At 40.7% G+C, this 16,279-nt stretch overlaps 1 protein-coding gene across 2 annotated transcripts in view; it reads left to right on the top strand.

Moving 5' to 3' along the window:
• Window positions 1-2,191: 2,191 nt before the first annotated feature.
• Window positions 2,192-16,279, top strand: part of ATP2A2 (ATPase sarcoplasmic/endoplasmic reticulum Ca2+ transporting 2) — a 77,606-nt gene continuing 63,518 nt past the window's right edge. For both annotated transcript variants that reach the window (XR_012155176.2, XM_073313693.2), the window contains exons 1-4: window positions 2,192-2,524; window positions 3,532-3,549; window positions 3,650-3,732; window positions 13,851-13,955. Coding sequence is in view for 1 of the 2 variants with exons in the window: in XM_073313693.2 (XP_073169794.1) it covers window positions 2,407-2,524; window positions 3,532-3,549; window positions 3,650-3,732; window positions 13,851-13,955 (324 nt within the window). In the remaining variant the exon portion in view is untranslated. The remainder of the gene's footprint in view (window positions 2,525-3,531; window positions 3,550-3,649; window positions 3,733-13,850; window positions 13,956-16,279) is intronic.

Genomic DNA, 16,279 nt, shown 5'->3' with positions numbered 1-16,279 from the left:
ATATATATGTACGTTATATTGGTTGGTGCTGAGTACTTGTAGGGTGTGTACATTGTGTGTGGTTGTGTGTTGTTCGGCATGTAAATTCACACTGTCAATATTGTGCGTCATTCATGGTATGTCTATACTGCAATCACCGGTTGTAATTGTAGCTTGTGTAGACATATCTGAGCCAGATTTAACTAGCTAGCTTGGATACCAGAGCAATGAACATGTGGCAGTGGAGGTTAGCCGCTGAATAATTACCCAGGGTTCTGTGCAAGCCTGTCCAGACCACGCTGAAGCCTGTGCGGCTGCAACTTCACTGCCCTTGATACCTGAGCTAGCTAGACTGAAGCTAGCTCACGTATGACTACACAAGCTGCAATCACACCCCGTGATTGCATTGTAGACATACCCCCAGATCAGCTGGAGTTGGTGTGCGTCAGTCAATGTCCTGTATTAAATGTTACTTGAAGTTTGTGAATTATGATGTGGTGTGGGTATCACTGTTGCCAGTTAGAGGTTGGTTGGTGGGTGTTGGTCATTGATATTGTGCATGAGATAGTTGGTGAGTGTTAGTTGGTGACACGTTGCACATGTGTGTCAGTTTTTAGGTCAGTCATTGTTATGTGTGTACATGTGAGCCACTGCGTGCATTAGTGTTGGGATGGGAATCGAGGCTCTGAAAGGGGTGTTGAGTGGGTCAGTGGGGACCTAGTTAATGTTGCGATAATGGCTGGGGAGAATCAAACTGGTGATGGGTTGGGAGCAGGGAGACACTTTTCCATCACACCTCCCTCTTTGCTCCACTGGTCCCCTTTCTCTCACCTGTGTTGCGCTCCACCCGAGCTGGGGATCCTGTCAGGATGGGAGCAGCCCACCCCCAACGTGCTGGGGCGGGGGGCAGCCAGAACAGGGGAGAGCCCCTGCGCCGGGTCGGGGGCCTGACAGAACAGGGGGCAGCTCCCTGCACTGGGCTGGGGGGAGCCTGTCAGGACGCAGGGGCCCGTCAAGACAAGGGGCAGCCCCCCCCATGCTGAGGGCCTGACAGAACAGGGGGCAGCCCACCCCTGCCGTGCTGGGGGGAGCTGTCAGCACAGGGGCCTGTCAGGACAGGGGGCAGCAGCCCCGTCCTACTCCCCGCTGGGGTCCGAGTCCAGTCAGAACAGGGGCATCCCGCACACCGTGCTGTGGGGCTGTCAGGCCAAGCCCCCCGTGCCGGGTCCCGGGTCCTATCAGGACATGAGGCCAGGACAGCCTTCCACCCGCCCCGACCGTAGTGAGGTTCACGTCAGGGCAGGGAGCTGCCCGGGGGTCACGCCGGGGCAGGCCGCCAGCCCACTGGAGGCTGCTCCCGCCTCACAGAGCAGTGGTCAAACGACGTTTCTCCACCCAGACCTTCTCTCCTGCGCCCGCCCGCATACGTGTACCAGCGGCGTGGAGTACGGCGCTCCGCAGAGTCGCGGCGCGGGCGGGCCCCTTTGCTTGTCGCGTTTCGGATCCGGGTTCGTGCGGGCGGGGCTGCTCCCTCCTCCCCGCTCCCTGCTCCCGGCCAATGAGCGGCGTCCACATGCTGCGGCCGCGAGAGGGGCAGCGGCGAGCTGGCTCCGATAAATTCTATTAGAGCAGCCGCCGCTGGCTCAGCTCGCGCTGGGGCGGGAACGGAGCAGGAGGCAAGCAGGGCACCGGCTAGCCGGAGACAGCGGCCTAGGCTACACCGCCCGGTGGAGAGCGCCGGGAGCGGATCCCACCCCGCCGGGCAATTCACGCTCTTCCCTAGAGGGACGAGTGGGCACGACCCCCAGGGCAGCTACGCCCCCAGAGGAGACAGGGCATTTCATACCCCTCAGAGGAGAGCGGGGGGTGATAAATTACTTTATTCCCCCTCGTAGCGGCGAAAGGGACAGTTACTCTCCGGCTGAGGAGACAAGAGGACCGCTCAATTCCCTCCACGCGCGCCCCACGGTGCCGGTGGGGGCGGTTGTTCGCCTAGCACCCCCCGCAGTACCTCTCGGAGCGGGGTGAGGGCAGGCACTGGCCTGACGTCTGAGAGAAGGGGGGGTGACTTTGTCTCGTGGGCCCCACACGGCTGCCGGAGAAGGGGGGGTGCAGCGGAGCCCCTGCTCTAGCTCCGTGAGAGGAAGGGGGGCGGGCGTGTTCCCGAGGGGGTGGGAGGGGGTGGGGGCGAGTCCCCCGCCAGTACGCAGCGAAGGGGGGGGGGCGTGCAGGTGCCGTGACCGGAGGGGAGCGCTCCTCGGATCCCTATTGTTGTCTAGGTCTATGGTGAGAATCACCCGGGGGCGGTTGGGGACCCATAGGGGGAGAGAGCGAGGCACCGAGCGGGCTGAGTGGAGGGTTTGCTGCTGTTCCTGCTGCTGCTGAGAAGAAGGAAGCGGGGGAGAGACACCATTTGCCGGCCCGGCCATGGAGAACGCTCACACCAAGACGGTGGAGGAAGTTTTGGCTTATTTCGGCGTGAACGAGAGCACTGGGCTCAGCCTGGAGCAAGTCAAGAAGCTCAAGGAGAGATGGGGCGCCAACGGTAGGTGAAGCAACCCCCCACGCCAGCCGCTGCCGGGGGGATGCTGCTGCGTGCTGGGATCCTCTTTCTCCCTCTCATCCTCCCTAGGGCCCTGTTTCAAGGCCTAACCTATGTGTGCAAAGCCGGCATCTGACTCAGGACCCGGAATAGGAGCGAGGGAGAGAGAAGATGGCTGACTTGAACTCCACCTCGTGGGTTTCTTTTATACCCTAAGCGGTCAGGGCTGCTTAAGCAAGGAGGGTGCCACCTCCGTTTCCTTTTACCTTGATGGGAAATAAGCTTCTATCATTAAAGAAAGCACATTATTTTTTTTAAAGAGCCCCTTTTATTATGTACTTGACCTTCATTTTCTTCGCTATTTCCAACCCTCCCACGCAAACCTCGTTCTTTTTCTTTTGAAAGAAGGTGGGCTTTTTTGGCTTAAAAAAATTGTTCAGAAAACAATGGGGCAGAGCTTTATTTTTATAGCTTTCTTTTGTGCCAATTGTATTGCAGAAACGGCTTACAGAGAGGAGTAATAAATAGCAGATGGGGAGACAGCAATTCCTAAATAGAAAGATGAGATTGTGAAGTATTTGGCTATACATCTTATGGTTTGGTAAAGTGGATGTAGAGGGAAATCAGTGTTCTGCTGGAGTCTGAAAAACGTTTGAAGCTTGTGATCCTTTGTATGCAGCAGCACCAGAAGTAACAGAGCAGGCATGAGTGATGACTTGGCTGAATTGTAACCTTAGTAGATTGCTGCTAAAATGTATTTGACATAAACTGTGGAATTAGCAAGGCCCGTTCCAATTCTTGTTGAAAGGAGGCACTTTAATTGCATTACTCAGCATTGCCTTAAAATCTGAATTTCATATATACATAAAATCGGGTAGAATTTAATTTTGTAGCATTTTAGCTAGCTCAGAAATGATCTTTAATTATGGATGCTTTAGTGTGGCTAATGTAGTTCTCTAACCGTCTTTTCTCTTTGACATGCTCCTTGGGAAAACCTATGCTTCCTGCAGAATTGCCAGCTGAAGAAGGTAAGCAAGCTTGTACAATCTTCTAATATTTTTTTATCCATACTTCACATCTTTCTGTGGATATGTAAGATGCAATATGTCTGCCTTTTATATCTTGCAGGAAAATCCTTACTTGAGCTTGTGATTGAACAATTTGAAGACTTATTAGTTAGAATTTTGTTGCTGGCAGCCTGTATATCTTTTGTAAGTATAAAATGTTTGGGTTTTTTTCAGACTTTTCCCACATGGACCAAATGAGACTACTGTACATTATTTATATATATGGACAGGGTTATTCCTTAAGTTATTTTCTTGCTTGCACTAGTTCTTTTTATGATGTGAAAAAATAAATTGCATGCAGAGTCTTAAATTGGTTATCTCGCTAAGGTTAACTTTTGCATGTTTTAGGCATTAATTTTCCATATTCACTTCATGTATGGTTTATATAATTCTCTTCTTTCTTGAATACAATTAAACTAGACACACAGAGACCTATAAAAAGCACACCTATAATCTATCATATTTTTTTGTATACCTACTTGAGTTGGGATTTCCCAACCCTTCTTTTTTTTCGTTGGCTTTTAAAACCAACCTCCATTATGAGTTTAACTGGTCATTCTTTTTGCTTTTGAGTTAATCCTTATCAAGCTAAATGAATGATCACTGGAAGTGGTTTTTGGATACAATGCAAACTGTAAATAGAATTTGCATGAGGAATATTTCAGTTGCCTTCCCTCCCTGATAATAGCAAGGTGACAGTTGTTGCTTTTGACAGTGACAAGAATGATGACAGCAGTGATGGCACCATTGTTGACCAAATTTGGTAACTGACCTTTGGATAGTCTTTCTGTAAAGTGGACCCCTCGTCTTGCATACAGGATTGAAAGGACAAGAAACACTAAATGACTCTGGTTTTTGTTTTGTTTTTAATTTATGTTTAATTGGATAGTTTCTTTATGCAGTGTGTATAGGATATATGGTTGCTAAGGAACTGGAGAAATGAATTGAAGACTAAGCACAGGAGGAAGGTGATGGGTCTGTTTTTGACAAGTTGGAGAACAGAATGATTGCTTTCTATTTATTTAAAAAAAAAAAGTGCAGAACATTAGAGATTGTTAGTGAAGTCTACCAAACAGACTTACTTCCACCTAAAGAATTGTAGCTTAACTCTGTCCAGAAAAACAGGCATTAGTCTTTTATAAGCTAAAAATAAAAAAATGGATTTTGTACTGATTTTCTAGTGTTCTTTCCATCTACCAAAGTTAAACTGATCATGACTATAGACTCAAGCAAATGATCAATCTTAAACTAAGACTATTCTTAAAAAAAAAAAAGAGGATGGTTCTCATCTGTTATGCCTGATGCAGGATACTGCGTTGTTGATTCTGGGCCAGTGAAGGCTTCTGATATCACAAAACTGACACTCAGTTTCAAAGAAGAGGGCCTCCGTTTTGGTATGTGTGTGTATATAATTGCCAGCTGGCCAGAGATTGGCATTGAGCTTGCCTGTGGAGACACACATTCTAGTCACTTTGATATGTCCTGGGAGAAAAATGGCTGGCAGTAGCAATTTTAAGAAATGGGTGAACATCTAGTTTTTCGGCAGGGGTTAGCATTTTGTAAAGGGTCTGAAAGTTGCATCCCTCATGAGGGTAGAGGGGGAAAGAATGATAGTAATAAAGGGTAGTGGCATTTTATAGTGCATGAGTTACTATTTCTAGAAATTTACATCCCACTTAATTTCCAACCAAATGGGTGAAGGTAAAGATCAAATTCAGCAAATTGGAAATTGTCTAGTGTGCTGACTCCATATTCAACACTGTGCTAAACTGACAGGTCAAATAATGTACATGACCAAATGTACTTTGCTAGTATGTTTACTGAACTTATTAAACAATTAGACTAGCCTCCATTTTCCAGTTTACTGAAATTATTCTGCCTAAATTAGGCAGTCAGTGTAATACAGGGTACACTACTGGGATATCTGGGTTCTCTCCTCGGTTCTACCACTGACCTGTTCGGACCTTGGGCAACTCAGTTCAGTTTTCTATGCCTCAAGTTTCCTCAGCTTTAAAAACGGGGATAATACTTATCCTCCTTCTTGAAAAACACGTTAAGCCCCTGGCTTGAAAATCATTAGCTAAAATAGAAATGCTGCTAATAATTTTTATTGGAGTTATTCTATGAGCAGTTCACTCTTGTTTTTGTTTGCTTTTGGGTTTTGAATTCGGATCAAAGATAACTTGTAATTTCTTCTGTTTTTTCACTTGCAGCTTGACATTTACTCTTTATAAAAGCTATATTAGACTTTCATTTAGTTCTGGTAATTTCAAGCAACTGTGCTAAGCTCGTACAAACATAGAAATATATTTGTTTCTATAAAATATTCAAGGTGATCGACATAATTTAAACTCCGATATTAGTTCTGAAAGCACTCATTTTCAGTTATATAGCAAGTGTGAAGCTTGTGGCCCATAACTGCCATCCAGAGAAATTTAAATGTTACATGGAAAGATAAATTGTGTATACAGCTGAGGTAAAATTAACCTTTAGCATTGGATTGCTGTATCATAAGGATGATTTAGCATAATTTATAATGTGTAATCATTGATAACTGGATTGGCTAAATCTTGAAAAGTTAATGAGGCTTTGTAATACTACAAAGACCACTACTTCAATAATATATGTGTAAATCACCAGATTTTTTTTTAAGATTACAAGGAGCGTACACAGAGCATATTAATTGATGTTTAGTTTTAAAATGAGGTGCATCAGGGTTGCTTTGGTCTTAAGTTAATGTGTAGGGCTTTGCTTTTTGGGATGTAATAATATAATTGGGGGGGTTGTTTTTAGCAATTTTTGAGCTATATCTATAAATCTCCAAAAATTTGATGGGGGGGGCACTTTCTCTTTGCATATAGAGTTCTGGGATGAGTAATCTGTTTGTGATGTTCCATATTGCTCTTTAACATAATACTGTATCAAACACCACTACTTTAAAACGCACTTGGGAACTTCTATTGCGCACAAGCAGAGTCTACATGAACCAATTAATATGCAACACATTAATGTGCTTTAGGAATCATGCCTTTGTAGTCTGCATTTCTGCTCCATGTAGGCAAGCCCTTAGATGCAAGGAACCATTTCTGGTGTTTTTCCAATGATTAGTGGGTAAACACAAATTTGTTTCTTGTGTTGGGGATGCTTTAGCAGTGTCTTTCGGTTAAAACTGAAAATCAGAAGCCCTGGTTATGTATAGTTTAATCTTTGGCAGCACTATAGGGCTTCTTTTGAAGTTAATGGATTTCAGCAGGAGTAAGAACAGAACCAAATTACACAAACTTGGATTCTGTGTTCCCAGTGACCCTAAAATATTTTCTGTAATCTTGTTGATCTGGGAGACTGTTACGACTATAGTAGTTGGATAACATAAGGCCTTGTATAGCAGTAGCAATAAGTATAGTTAAGGTTGCATAATATCTGCTGTTCTAATCCTTGTTTTCAGTTTGTAACTTTATGAAACTTTCACCTCAGCTGAAATTTTATGGACCTGGTCTTTGTCCAAAAATTAAATGTTCAGAAAGTTTTTGTAACAAAATTCTTCTTCCCTCACACATGTACTCAAAGGCATTAGAAGAATATACTTTGTAAAGACTTTTTTTGTTGTTTTAAATCTGAAGATTCTTGTTTGAATTGCATTAGTGCTGAATCACCTTAGAAGTTGAGTGTTGGAATTGGGCATGGAAATAGTCCTGATTGTGAAGTGTGTTTGAGTGTTCTGGTGAAAATCGGTATTGAGTTGGGTCTTTGAAAATCACACTGCCTTCAATGAGGCCTGGCAGGACATGTGTGCATAGCTAAATTACTTGCGCAGTAAAAACCGTAATGATGGCAACTTTTAATTGCGGCAGAGCTCCAGAGAAGCATTTGTTCATTCACTGCTCATCTTGTAAGGTTAAAAACAGCACAACTCCTAAGGTTCACCTGGTAGACCTTGCAAGGTAGATGGGATAGTGGGTTCCTTATGAAATATTTTCTTCTTTGAAGAGTGTATATTATATATTGCACATGTATGTGCATGCACACATTCCATTTTAAAACTCTATATATTAAGGTTGCATGTGTAAGCACTCAAGTAAGGAATTGAGAAAGTTAAGCTTGCCTATGACACCTTGCCTCTGCACCTTTATGTAGGTGCATTACATACCTTTTCTTCAATATCGTACAGTAACATTAGTGGTTTTCAAATTGTAGTTTGTACATCAACTGGTGGTATGTGTGCTGCAGTCAGGTAGTACACAGGGTGCTGTACAGTATTAACATCATAACCCGTTATATCTGTACTGATTTAAATTACTAAGATGGTATGCCAAGTACTTGAGCTGTATATGTGGTATGCTAGATCTCAAAGTCAGAGAATTGCTGTTCTACAGCCTTAGATGCACATACTTTTGTAACATTTCATTCTTGTATTCGTAGACCATTTTCATTGTCATATGCCTCCAGTATATCTCTAATGACTTAAAATACATGTCTTGGAGAGAAGAAAAGTTAAGTTATACTCTTGATCCTATAAAGGACTCTATAGGCATGAACCCTTCCTAAAATGTCTTATCAGAATTTTCTGTGCAAGGACTTTAGGGTTGTCCTAAAACATCCTGGGAACAACCTGACTCTTAGATCTGGAATAGTAATGACTACACGTTGCATAAGATAGGGATAGTGGTGGTATATTACACTGGCATTCTGTCAGCAAAATTCAGATTATGCAATGTCACCTAAAAGATCACCTGATGGGGAAAGATCGCAGAGATTTAAGAAGTAATTTATGTAGCTTTTAAAAATGTTCCCTTGTAGTAGGGTGCTATATAGCTAGGTAAGAACTTAAATTGCCAGATGCTTCTGTTTTTAGTTCTGCTACCATCAAGTATATAGCAAAGCAGTTGTATATTCAGAAACACTGAAATACTTGAGGTAGTTGCAGTCTGTTAACTCAATAACACCTCAATTTCCCTGTATAATCATCATTGAGTTTTATTTTTCAGTAACAATTAGCAAGGAGAGTTTTGATCTCATCATGAGTAATGGAACTAAATTTGGGAGAAATGAAAGAATCTTAATCTCTGGTTGGCAATTCCTTTGTGCTTGAAATAATTTCTTGTTAAGACCCTTAAAAAGGGATATTTTATTTGTTTAATTTTAAATTTAAACATGTCCTATCCAGTATAATAGACACATTTGCATAAAAACATGCATTTTTAACAGAGTCTAAACTGTACTCTAGAGAAATACAAAAAGGATAATGGGAGTCTGCACTGTTGGTTTGTCCAAAATATTCTAAATGTTAAAAATCTCAGTGGCCTGGGAGAACAAGCTTTTTATTCCAGGAAGATTGCACAGGTATAAGAACCCACTTTAATTGGTCTAAGACCTTTTATTGGTAGGATAACATTTGATTTTCATATTTTGCCTCTAAGCTGCCATTCTTAAGTAAAAAAACCTGCCTCTTGGTCACTGACAACATAATCTAGTTTGTCTAATGGATCATAGGTATAATCTCCCGAGCAATGGATTTCATCCCAGAACTTCCACTCTTTGTATACTGTATTCTATTTTTGTTGTCTTCAGAATGCTGTTCCCTCCATCTTTCCTAATAACATGATTGTCTCAAATGACTAATCTCTGTGCTCTGGTATAAAAATTATTGAAACAGTGAGGCTTTTTTAGGAGTACAAATACTTGCATAGTATTATTAATTTAATTCTGGTTTTTCTAACACTTTTGACCATTCTGTTTATTGCTGGCTAGCTTACTGGTGCAGCCTCTCTGCTTCTTTTAGTGACCCTGAGCCACAAGCACTCCTTGCTTGTCGTTGCATGTGTAATTTTTAGTCTTTGTGTATGTTTCTACTTTTAAAAGTCGCATGGCCCCATCCTTGTTAAACTTTGCTTAAGAGACTTCTGCCAACAGTTAAACCAATTAAATACAGCTTGAGCAATCAAATGAAATATTGTTGAATCAGAGTTGCCCTCTAGATTTGTTCTCGCCATTTAGGTGTCAGGGGAGCATTTGTATTAGATATTTCCCTTAGTCTCTGGACTTCCTTTCCACTTAAACAAAAAAAATGCAAAAGCACATTTTGCTTTTCTTTGCTTTTTAGCCTCTTAGGTATACAGAGAATTTTTTTTAGTTGAATTTTCTAATTTTATCAACAGTATTGTCTTAAAACAGTACCATGGTGGTTGATCTTAATCATGTTCGTGGTTATGAATGCTACAAAGATTTGATTACCAGATTTCTGTCAGTAAGGGGTCATTATATCACTGGACCCTTCAGTCTTTTTTATTTATTTATTTTAAATTGAATATCCCATGTGTTGTAAGACTCTGAGGTTTGCTGATGGAACTATTTGCCACTATAGCAAGGCATTTGTATAGTGCCTAGCACAAAGGTGTCCTGGTCTGTGACTAGGACCCTTAGGCAATACAATAAAACAAGTAATAAATAATTATGGATTCTATTATTTGCCAAACTTTGGTTTCTGTTGTTCCTCTATTTAGTAAAGCAAAAAAGATGTTGGTAATCTTTTTTTAGAAACCTAATGTGTTGCTATTTATCTGTTCATCCCTGTTCATTTGCTAGTGCTTATTAAATCTAGGCTACTATACAGTTGTTGTATCAAATGTACATGAAGTTATTTTGACATTCTCCCACAACCTGTTGTGACAAAAGATCAGACACTTGCAATTGAATGACTCCTGTTGTAACTTTGCACAGGTACAGTCACTAGAGTCGTCTTGACATACAGTAACTCCTCACTTAAAGTCGTCCTGCTTAACGTTGTTTCGTTGTTACATTGCTGATCAATTAGGGAACATGCTTGTTTAAAGTGTGCCTTTATAAGGTCGCTTGGCAGCTGCCTGTTTGTCCACTGCTTGCAGGAAGAGTATCCCGTTGCAGCTAGCTGGGAGCTTGGAACCAGGGTGGACCAGCAGCCCCCCATCAGCTCCGGTTCCCTTAAGTTCCCTGTGCAGCAGCCACCCAGCAGGCTATCATTTGCCCACAGTTCAGCTGTCCCTCCCCCCACTGCAATGTGCTGCTCCTGCCCTCTGCCTTGGAGTTGCTCTCCAGAGCCTCCTGCTTGCTGCGGGGAGAAGAGAAAGGGGGGGGGATAATGTCAGGGTGTCCCCCTGCACCCTGCTTACCCCATCTCCATAGAGCAGGGGGGACACATGACAGGGCTCAGGAGGGAGGGAACTTCCTGGCAGCAGTTGCTGTGTCTCAGCTTGCTGATTAACTTAACAAGGTAGTGTACTGTACTTAAGAGTGGCAGTGTACTTAAAGGGGAAATGCGCATCTCTCTCTCACACACTCACACAGTGTGTCTCTTTCTGTCTGCCATGCTGTCTCCCTTCCCTCCATTCATGCTGTCTTGTAGAGTGTGAGGCTACATTAACAACAATGAGTTAACCCTTGAGGGCTCAGCCAAGTGCTAGTTCATCATTTAGCAGTAAGGCATTCCCTGGGCAATATCCCACCCTCTGACTCCTCCACCTCAACCAAGCTTCACAATCATCGCTGTGTACAGTATTAAATTGTTTGTTTAGAACTTATAGTGTGTGTGTGTGTGTATATGTGTATGTATATATATAAATGGAGGGGGGGTTAGGTTCCAGGGAAAAAAATTTTTATCCCCAAAAAAAAAAAATCCCTGGAACGTAACCCCCCATTTAAAATAATTCTTATGGGGAAATTGGATTCGCTTAACATCGTTTTGCTTGTAGTCGCATTTTTCAGGAACATAACTACAGCATTAAGTGAGGAGTTACTGTATAGGAAAATTTTCTCATTTTTAGACCCCAAGAATTATTCTGCTAACAAGTCTCTTGTTAATTGTAGTTCGAATTAATAGGAACACTTAAATTTTACCCTTGTCAAATGTTTTTGAAAGGTTCATGTTTTGGGAACCGCAGTTGTTGGGCTTCTAAAACATCTTAAGGATTTTGATCTGGCTCTCGGCTTGATTTATGGTATTAGTACACCTGTGGTTAAGACTTAAAACAAGCTGTCACATTTGCTCTCTTATGATCTCTGTCTGAATTTCGGCTGGTCTCTTAGAGCAGAGGTTGGGGTAGGCCCACCTGGGGGTGTGGAATGTGTTCGGGGGGGGGGGGGGGGAGGGGAAGGAGGAGGAAGAGAGGCTTTAGAGAGGTGAAAAAAGTACTGCATACGTTTTACCCATAGCAATGGATAACTAGCAAAGCTGATTCCTCCAGACGTACCGGGTCCTCTGATGGCACTGTGCATTTGACTGTAGATGGCGCTGTGCATTTTGATGGATTTCTGTTAAGCTTGCACAGCATTATACAACATCATTGCCATCTGTATCTTAATCTGTTTGCTACGACATGGTGTGCACATTTAATTGTAAGCATCGGTCACAAGCGCAATTTTGCTTTTGCTCTTATTACAATGGGTCGTTGGCTTTGTTTGAATCAATGTCTTACTGTTAATATTGAATGAGAGTTGCATGGTGGTTTTTTTTTTTAATTTTTGTTTTTTTAATCAATATATGTACTTGTGTGGCGGGGCTGCTTAAACTACTACAGACACAAAAAAGGGGGGGCCACAATCAAATAAATGTGAGAACCACTGTCTTAGATACTTGATATTGAGCATCAGTGTACTGATACTGAGCCTAACACAATGCTGCCTTGCCTGTCACGATATTGGACATTTCCTCTATCCTAATAAAATCTGCTCTCATATTGGTCTTGCTTGGTGGTTCAGATTGTTTCTGTTCAAGGCTCTTGTGCTGTTGCTCCTTCATCCTTTTTAACATCCTGGAGTGTTTCACAATTGAGCAGTAGTTCTAGTGCAGCATGATAGCAGAATGATGGTGTCTTTAGTAACTGCTTGCTTTTTGGCCTATTTGGTAAGGTGCTTCTGAGTTGGTCAGTGACTCATACTGGTGTTGCCTGACTAGTGGCACTAATTATTTCTACACATTATTCCCATTTATTGTCATTTAACAGGCTTCCTGTTGCTCAACATGTTGCTTAAAGAATTAGACTGTCTCCTCAGTTATTGCAGAATTTTGCCTGAACTTATTCAGTGAATAGGCCTTTTCCATATGTTCCTGAAGTGCTTGAGACTAGTAAATGACAAAAGTCTAAAGAATCCCCAGACTTCATCTGAAGCCTTACAAGTATAGAATCATTAGGTGCCTTGTCCTCCTGCTTGGGAATGTATTAAAGCTGAGCTGAGGAAAAAGCCACATTGTTAGATCTTTACATAGACCTCCCCAAGTTGATTTAGCTCCCACCCCCACTTTTTAATTAAGAGTTTTTTGCTTCCGTGATCTGCCATTTTAATGTGACTGTTGGGTACCCTGACTGGAAAGCTTAAGAGGAGCACTATAGGCAGGCATCTAAGTTCCCTCTAAACTGCATGGCTGTGCAGCAGGCTATCAAGGGCTGCGCAGCAGGGGAGAGGCGTCTTTAGAATAAGTATTAGTATTAGTAGAAAATCCCCACCACAAACTGATATTTACAAATGGGGGGACAACTATTCGTTGATATCGTCAGTCGATGGCATGGTTCTGTGCCAGAATACAAACCAGTGGCCAGTCAGGAAAAAAGTCCAATCAGATTATAAGTATAAAGTTGCAGTAATCTTTTAAATATGTAAATACCTTGCAGTGCCTGTTACAAAAGTGCCATGTGATGCCTTTTCTCACTTTCAGGTGGCATTGTAAGTAAGAAGCGGGCAGCACTATCTCCCATAAATGTAAACAAACGTTTCTTAGTGATTGGCTGAACAAAAAGTAGGACTGAGTGGACTTGTAGGCTCTAAAGTTTTACATTTTGTTTTTGAGTGTAGTTTATGTTAAAAAAAATCTGCATTTGTAAGTTGATCTTTCACGATAAAGAGATCACGCTACAGTACTTGTATGAGGTGAATTGAAATACTTTCATTTATCACTAACAGTGCAAATATTTGGAATAAAAATAATATAAAGTGTGCACTGTATACTTTGTATTGTGTTTGTAATTGAAATCATTGTATTTGAAAATGTAGAAAAACATCCCAAAATATTTAATAAACTTCAATTGGTATTCTGTTGTTTAGCATGCAATTAAAACCACAATTGGGATTAATTTTTTTTAAAACATAATTAAATTTTTTGCATTAATCAAATGAGTTAACTACAATTTAATCTACAGCCCTAGTGATAACGTCATAGATATTTCTGTGAAAATTCTACCACTCCATGTTTTGTGTATCTGTTGTATTTAGATTAACTGTGATTTCTCTTGCAGGTTTTGGCCTGGTTTGAAGAAGGTGAAGAAACAATCACAGCATTTGTAGAACCTTTTGTAATCTTACTTATATTAGTTGCTAATGCAATTGTGGGTGTGTGGCAGGTAAGCAAACATTTTTGTAATACCAAACCTCAGAAACCCTTTAGGCTCTTGATTAGTAGCAGTAGATGTTTGTACAGTACAGATTTTATAAGTAGTATAGGCATATACTAAAAGTACTATATACATTGTTAACATTAAATTACTTGGAACCAAAATCATAACGTGAATTCTGTCCTGAAGTGTTGACCCAAAGCAAAAATGGAAGCTACAGAAATGTTAAACACATGGGTAGACTAAAACACACAACACAGAATACCTTATGGATGTGTTTGGCCATAGTCTTGCTTTCTGTATCTTTCAGCACTTTAGGAAAGAGGTTGTTCGTAGTAGAAACCATTCATTAAATTGATTCTGTTCTTGAATATTTTTTATTTGCTGTTGAAACAAATATTAATCACTTCAAAACCAGATAGCAAAACTAAAATCTTTAAAGTTGCAGTTGAATAAAGGATGGGGAAATTGTGTAACTAGCTTTTTGTAGCTGTCTTTCATTGAGAAAATGTTAGCTTTACTATGAAGCTCCTGTAATGTGTGTGCTAGTCCATATGGGTGACTACAGTATAACATGTTTTCCATCTTACACTGCTCATGGCAAAACAGCTTAAAAACTAAAGAAATTACTTTAAATCTTTGAATAGTTATTGGTTACTTACAGTGGTTCAGACTGGAATTCTGACTCCTAAAATCCTTTACAGTTTGCTTTATGACATTGCCAGTGGAGGTGGGTTGGATTAGGAAAAGAAGCCTTAATGACAAGGAGAATGTGGGGGGGGCAAGTGGGAGGAGAATGTATGCGAATACTGATGGCTGAAGGTGGCAGTGAATTAGTAAGGGACAGAATATTTTTAAAGAGGAGACTGTTATAGCTAAAATGAAATATTAAGTACAGAGGGTTTGATAAATTAGTTAACAGGAGCTTTACATTTATTTAAAGTGTTTGTTTACTCTTGCTAAATAATGGGATTACATTTTATTATGAAATCCTATTTTCAGATGATAAAACATGAATGTTATCCATGCAGAAACTTGACTGGAAGTTCCATCTGAAAATATACTAGAATTTCAAATAGAAACTTAAAATTGGTTCGGAACTTTAATTACAGACATGAACAACTTTTTTGAGACTTCAAAGGGTCTTTTTACAATAAAGACCTACCATTTTGTGCAGCTCAATCTAAAACCTGATAAGGTAAAAAGCCTTTCTTTCCAGGAATAAGATGTTTTTTCAAAATAAAGTTTAATTGCTGTTGACAGTTCTGAGCCTGCTTATGATAGAAGAAACCATGCTGTAAAATAAACTTTGTTACTGGCATTTTGGTGATGAAGACTTTACAATCACATCCTACTTCAATATTGGCTTAATCATAAATTTTAATATTTTTTAAAAAGTATTTAAATATTTTGCTCTAAAGTGACTTGTGATTAAGCCAACATAAAAACAACATAGAGATTTCAGTCTTGCCAGTTGATTACCACATTGCCAGTGACAAAAATACTTTTTTTTTTTTTTTTTACAGCAAGATGATTACTGTCCTGTAGACTTAGAAATAGCAGTAATTAATCTTTGTTTTTCAAAATAAGATTATCTATGTCAAGAAACAAATACCTTGCGTTACCTTATTTTATCAGCTTTGAGCCTATTTGCCTAACCAAAATGGATGCAGTTCTCTAAAATATTTAAGGAGTACTTGTGGCACCTTAGAGACTAACCAATTTATTTGAGCATGAGCTTTCGTGAGCTACAGCTCACTTCATCAGATGCTGTAGCTCACGAAAGCTCATGCTCAAATAAATTGGTTAGTCTCTAAGGTGCCACAAGTACTCCTTTTCTTTTTGCGAATACACACTAACACGGCTGTTACTCTGAAACCTAAAATATTTAGTATGTCTTTTGGTACGTCACTGATGTAATGGTGTGTAGAATCTAAAAAACAGAGCATAAAACATATCTTGTTTCAGTTATTTGATCTAAGTATTTTAGTACTTCTTGACTTGCCCACACCCAGTATTTTGGGTGTTAAAGCAGCTTGTGCTGTGATGTCACTTTAAAAATGGAATCTAAATACCAAGTGACTGAAGTTTCTACTTGTAAAGATAGTATTAGCACCTTATGAGAACTTGGAACACACAGAATAAGAAAATGCTACAAAGTGGTGTTGTTTTTGTTTTGTTTTAACTTAGTTTGGTAATTGTGGAGCAGTTAGAATTGTTACATGTACAACATACCTGATTCAAACCCACAAAAGAAAGGAAACGAAAAATTAAGTCATCAAACAGGACATACCCTCTTTACCACAGGAAAGCCTTACTAAAACTACAGTATA

This window comes from Lepidochelys kempii, chromosome 15, assembly GCF_965140285.1.
Source record: "Lepidochelys kempii isolate rLepKem1 chromosome 15, rLepKem1.hap1, whole genome shotgun sequence".
Taxonomy (NCBI): Eukaryota; Metazoa; Chordata; order Testudines; family Cheloniidae; genus Lepidochelys; species Lepidochelys kempii.
The sequence above is the reverse complement of the archived record's forward strand: the minus strand, read 5'-3'. Positions and strand labels throughout refer to the sequence as shown.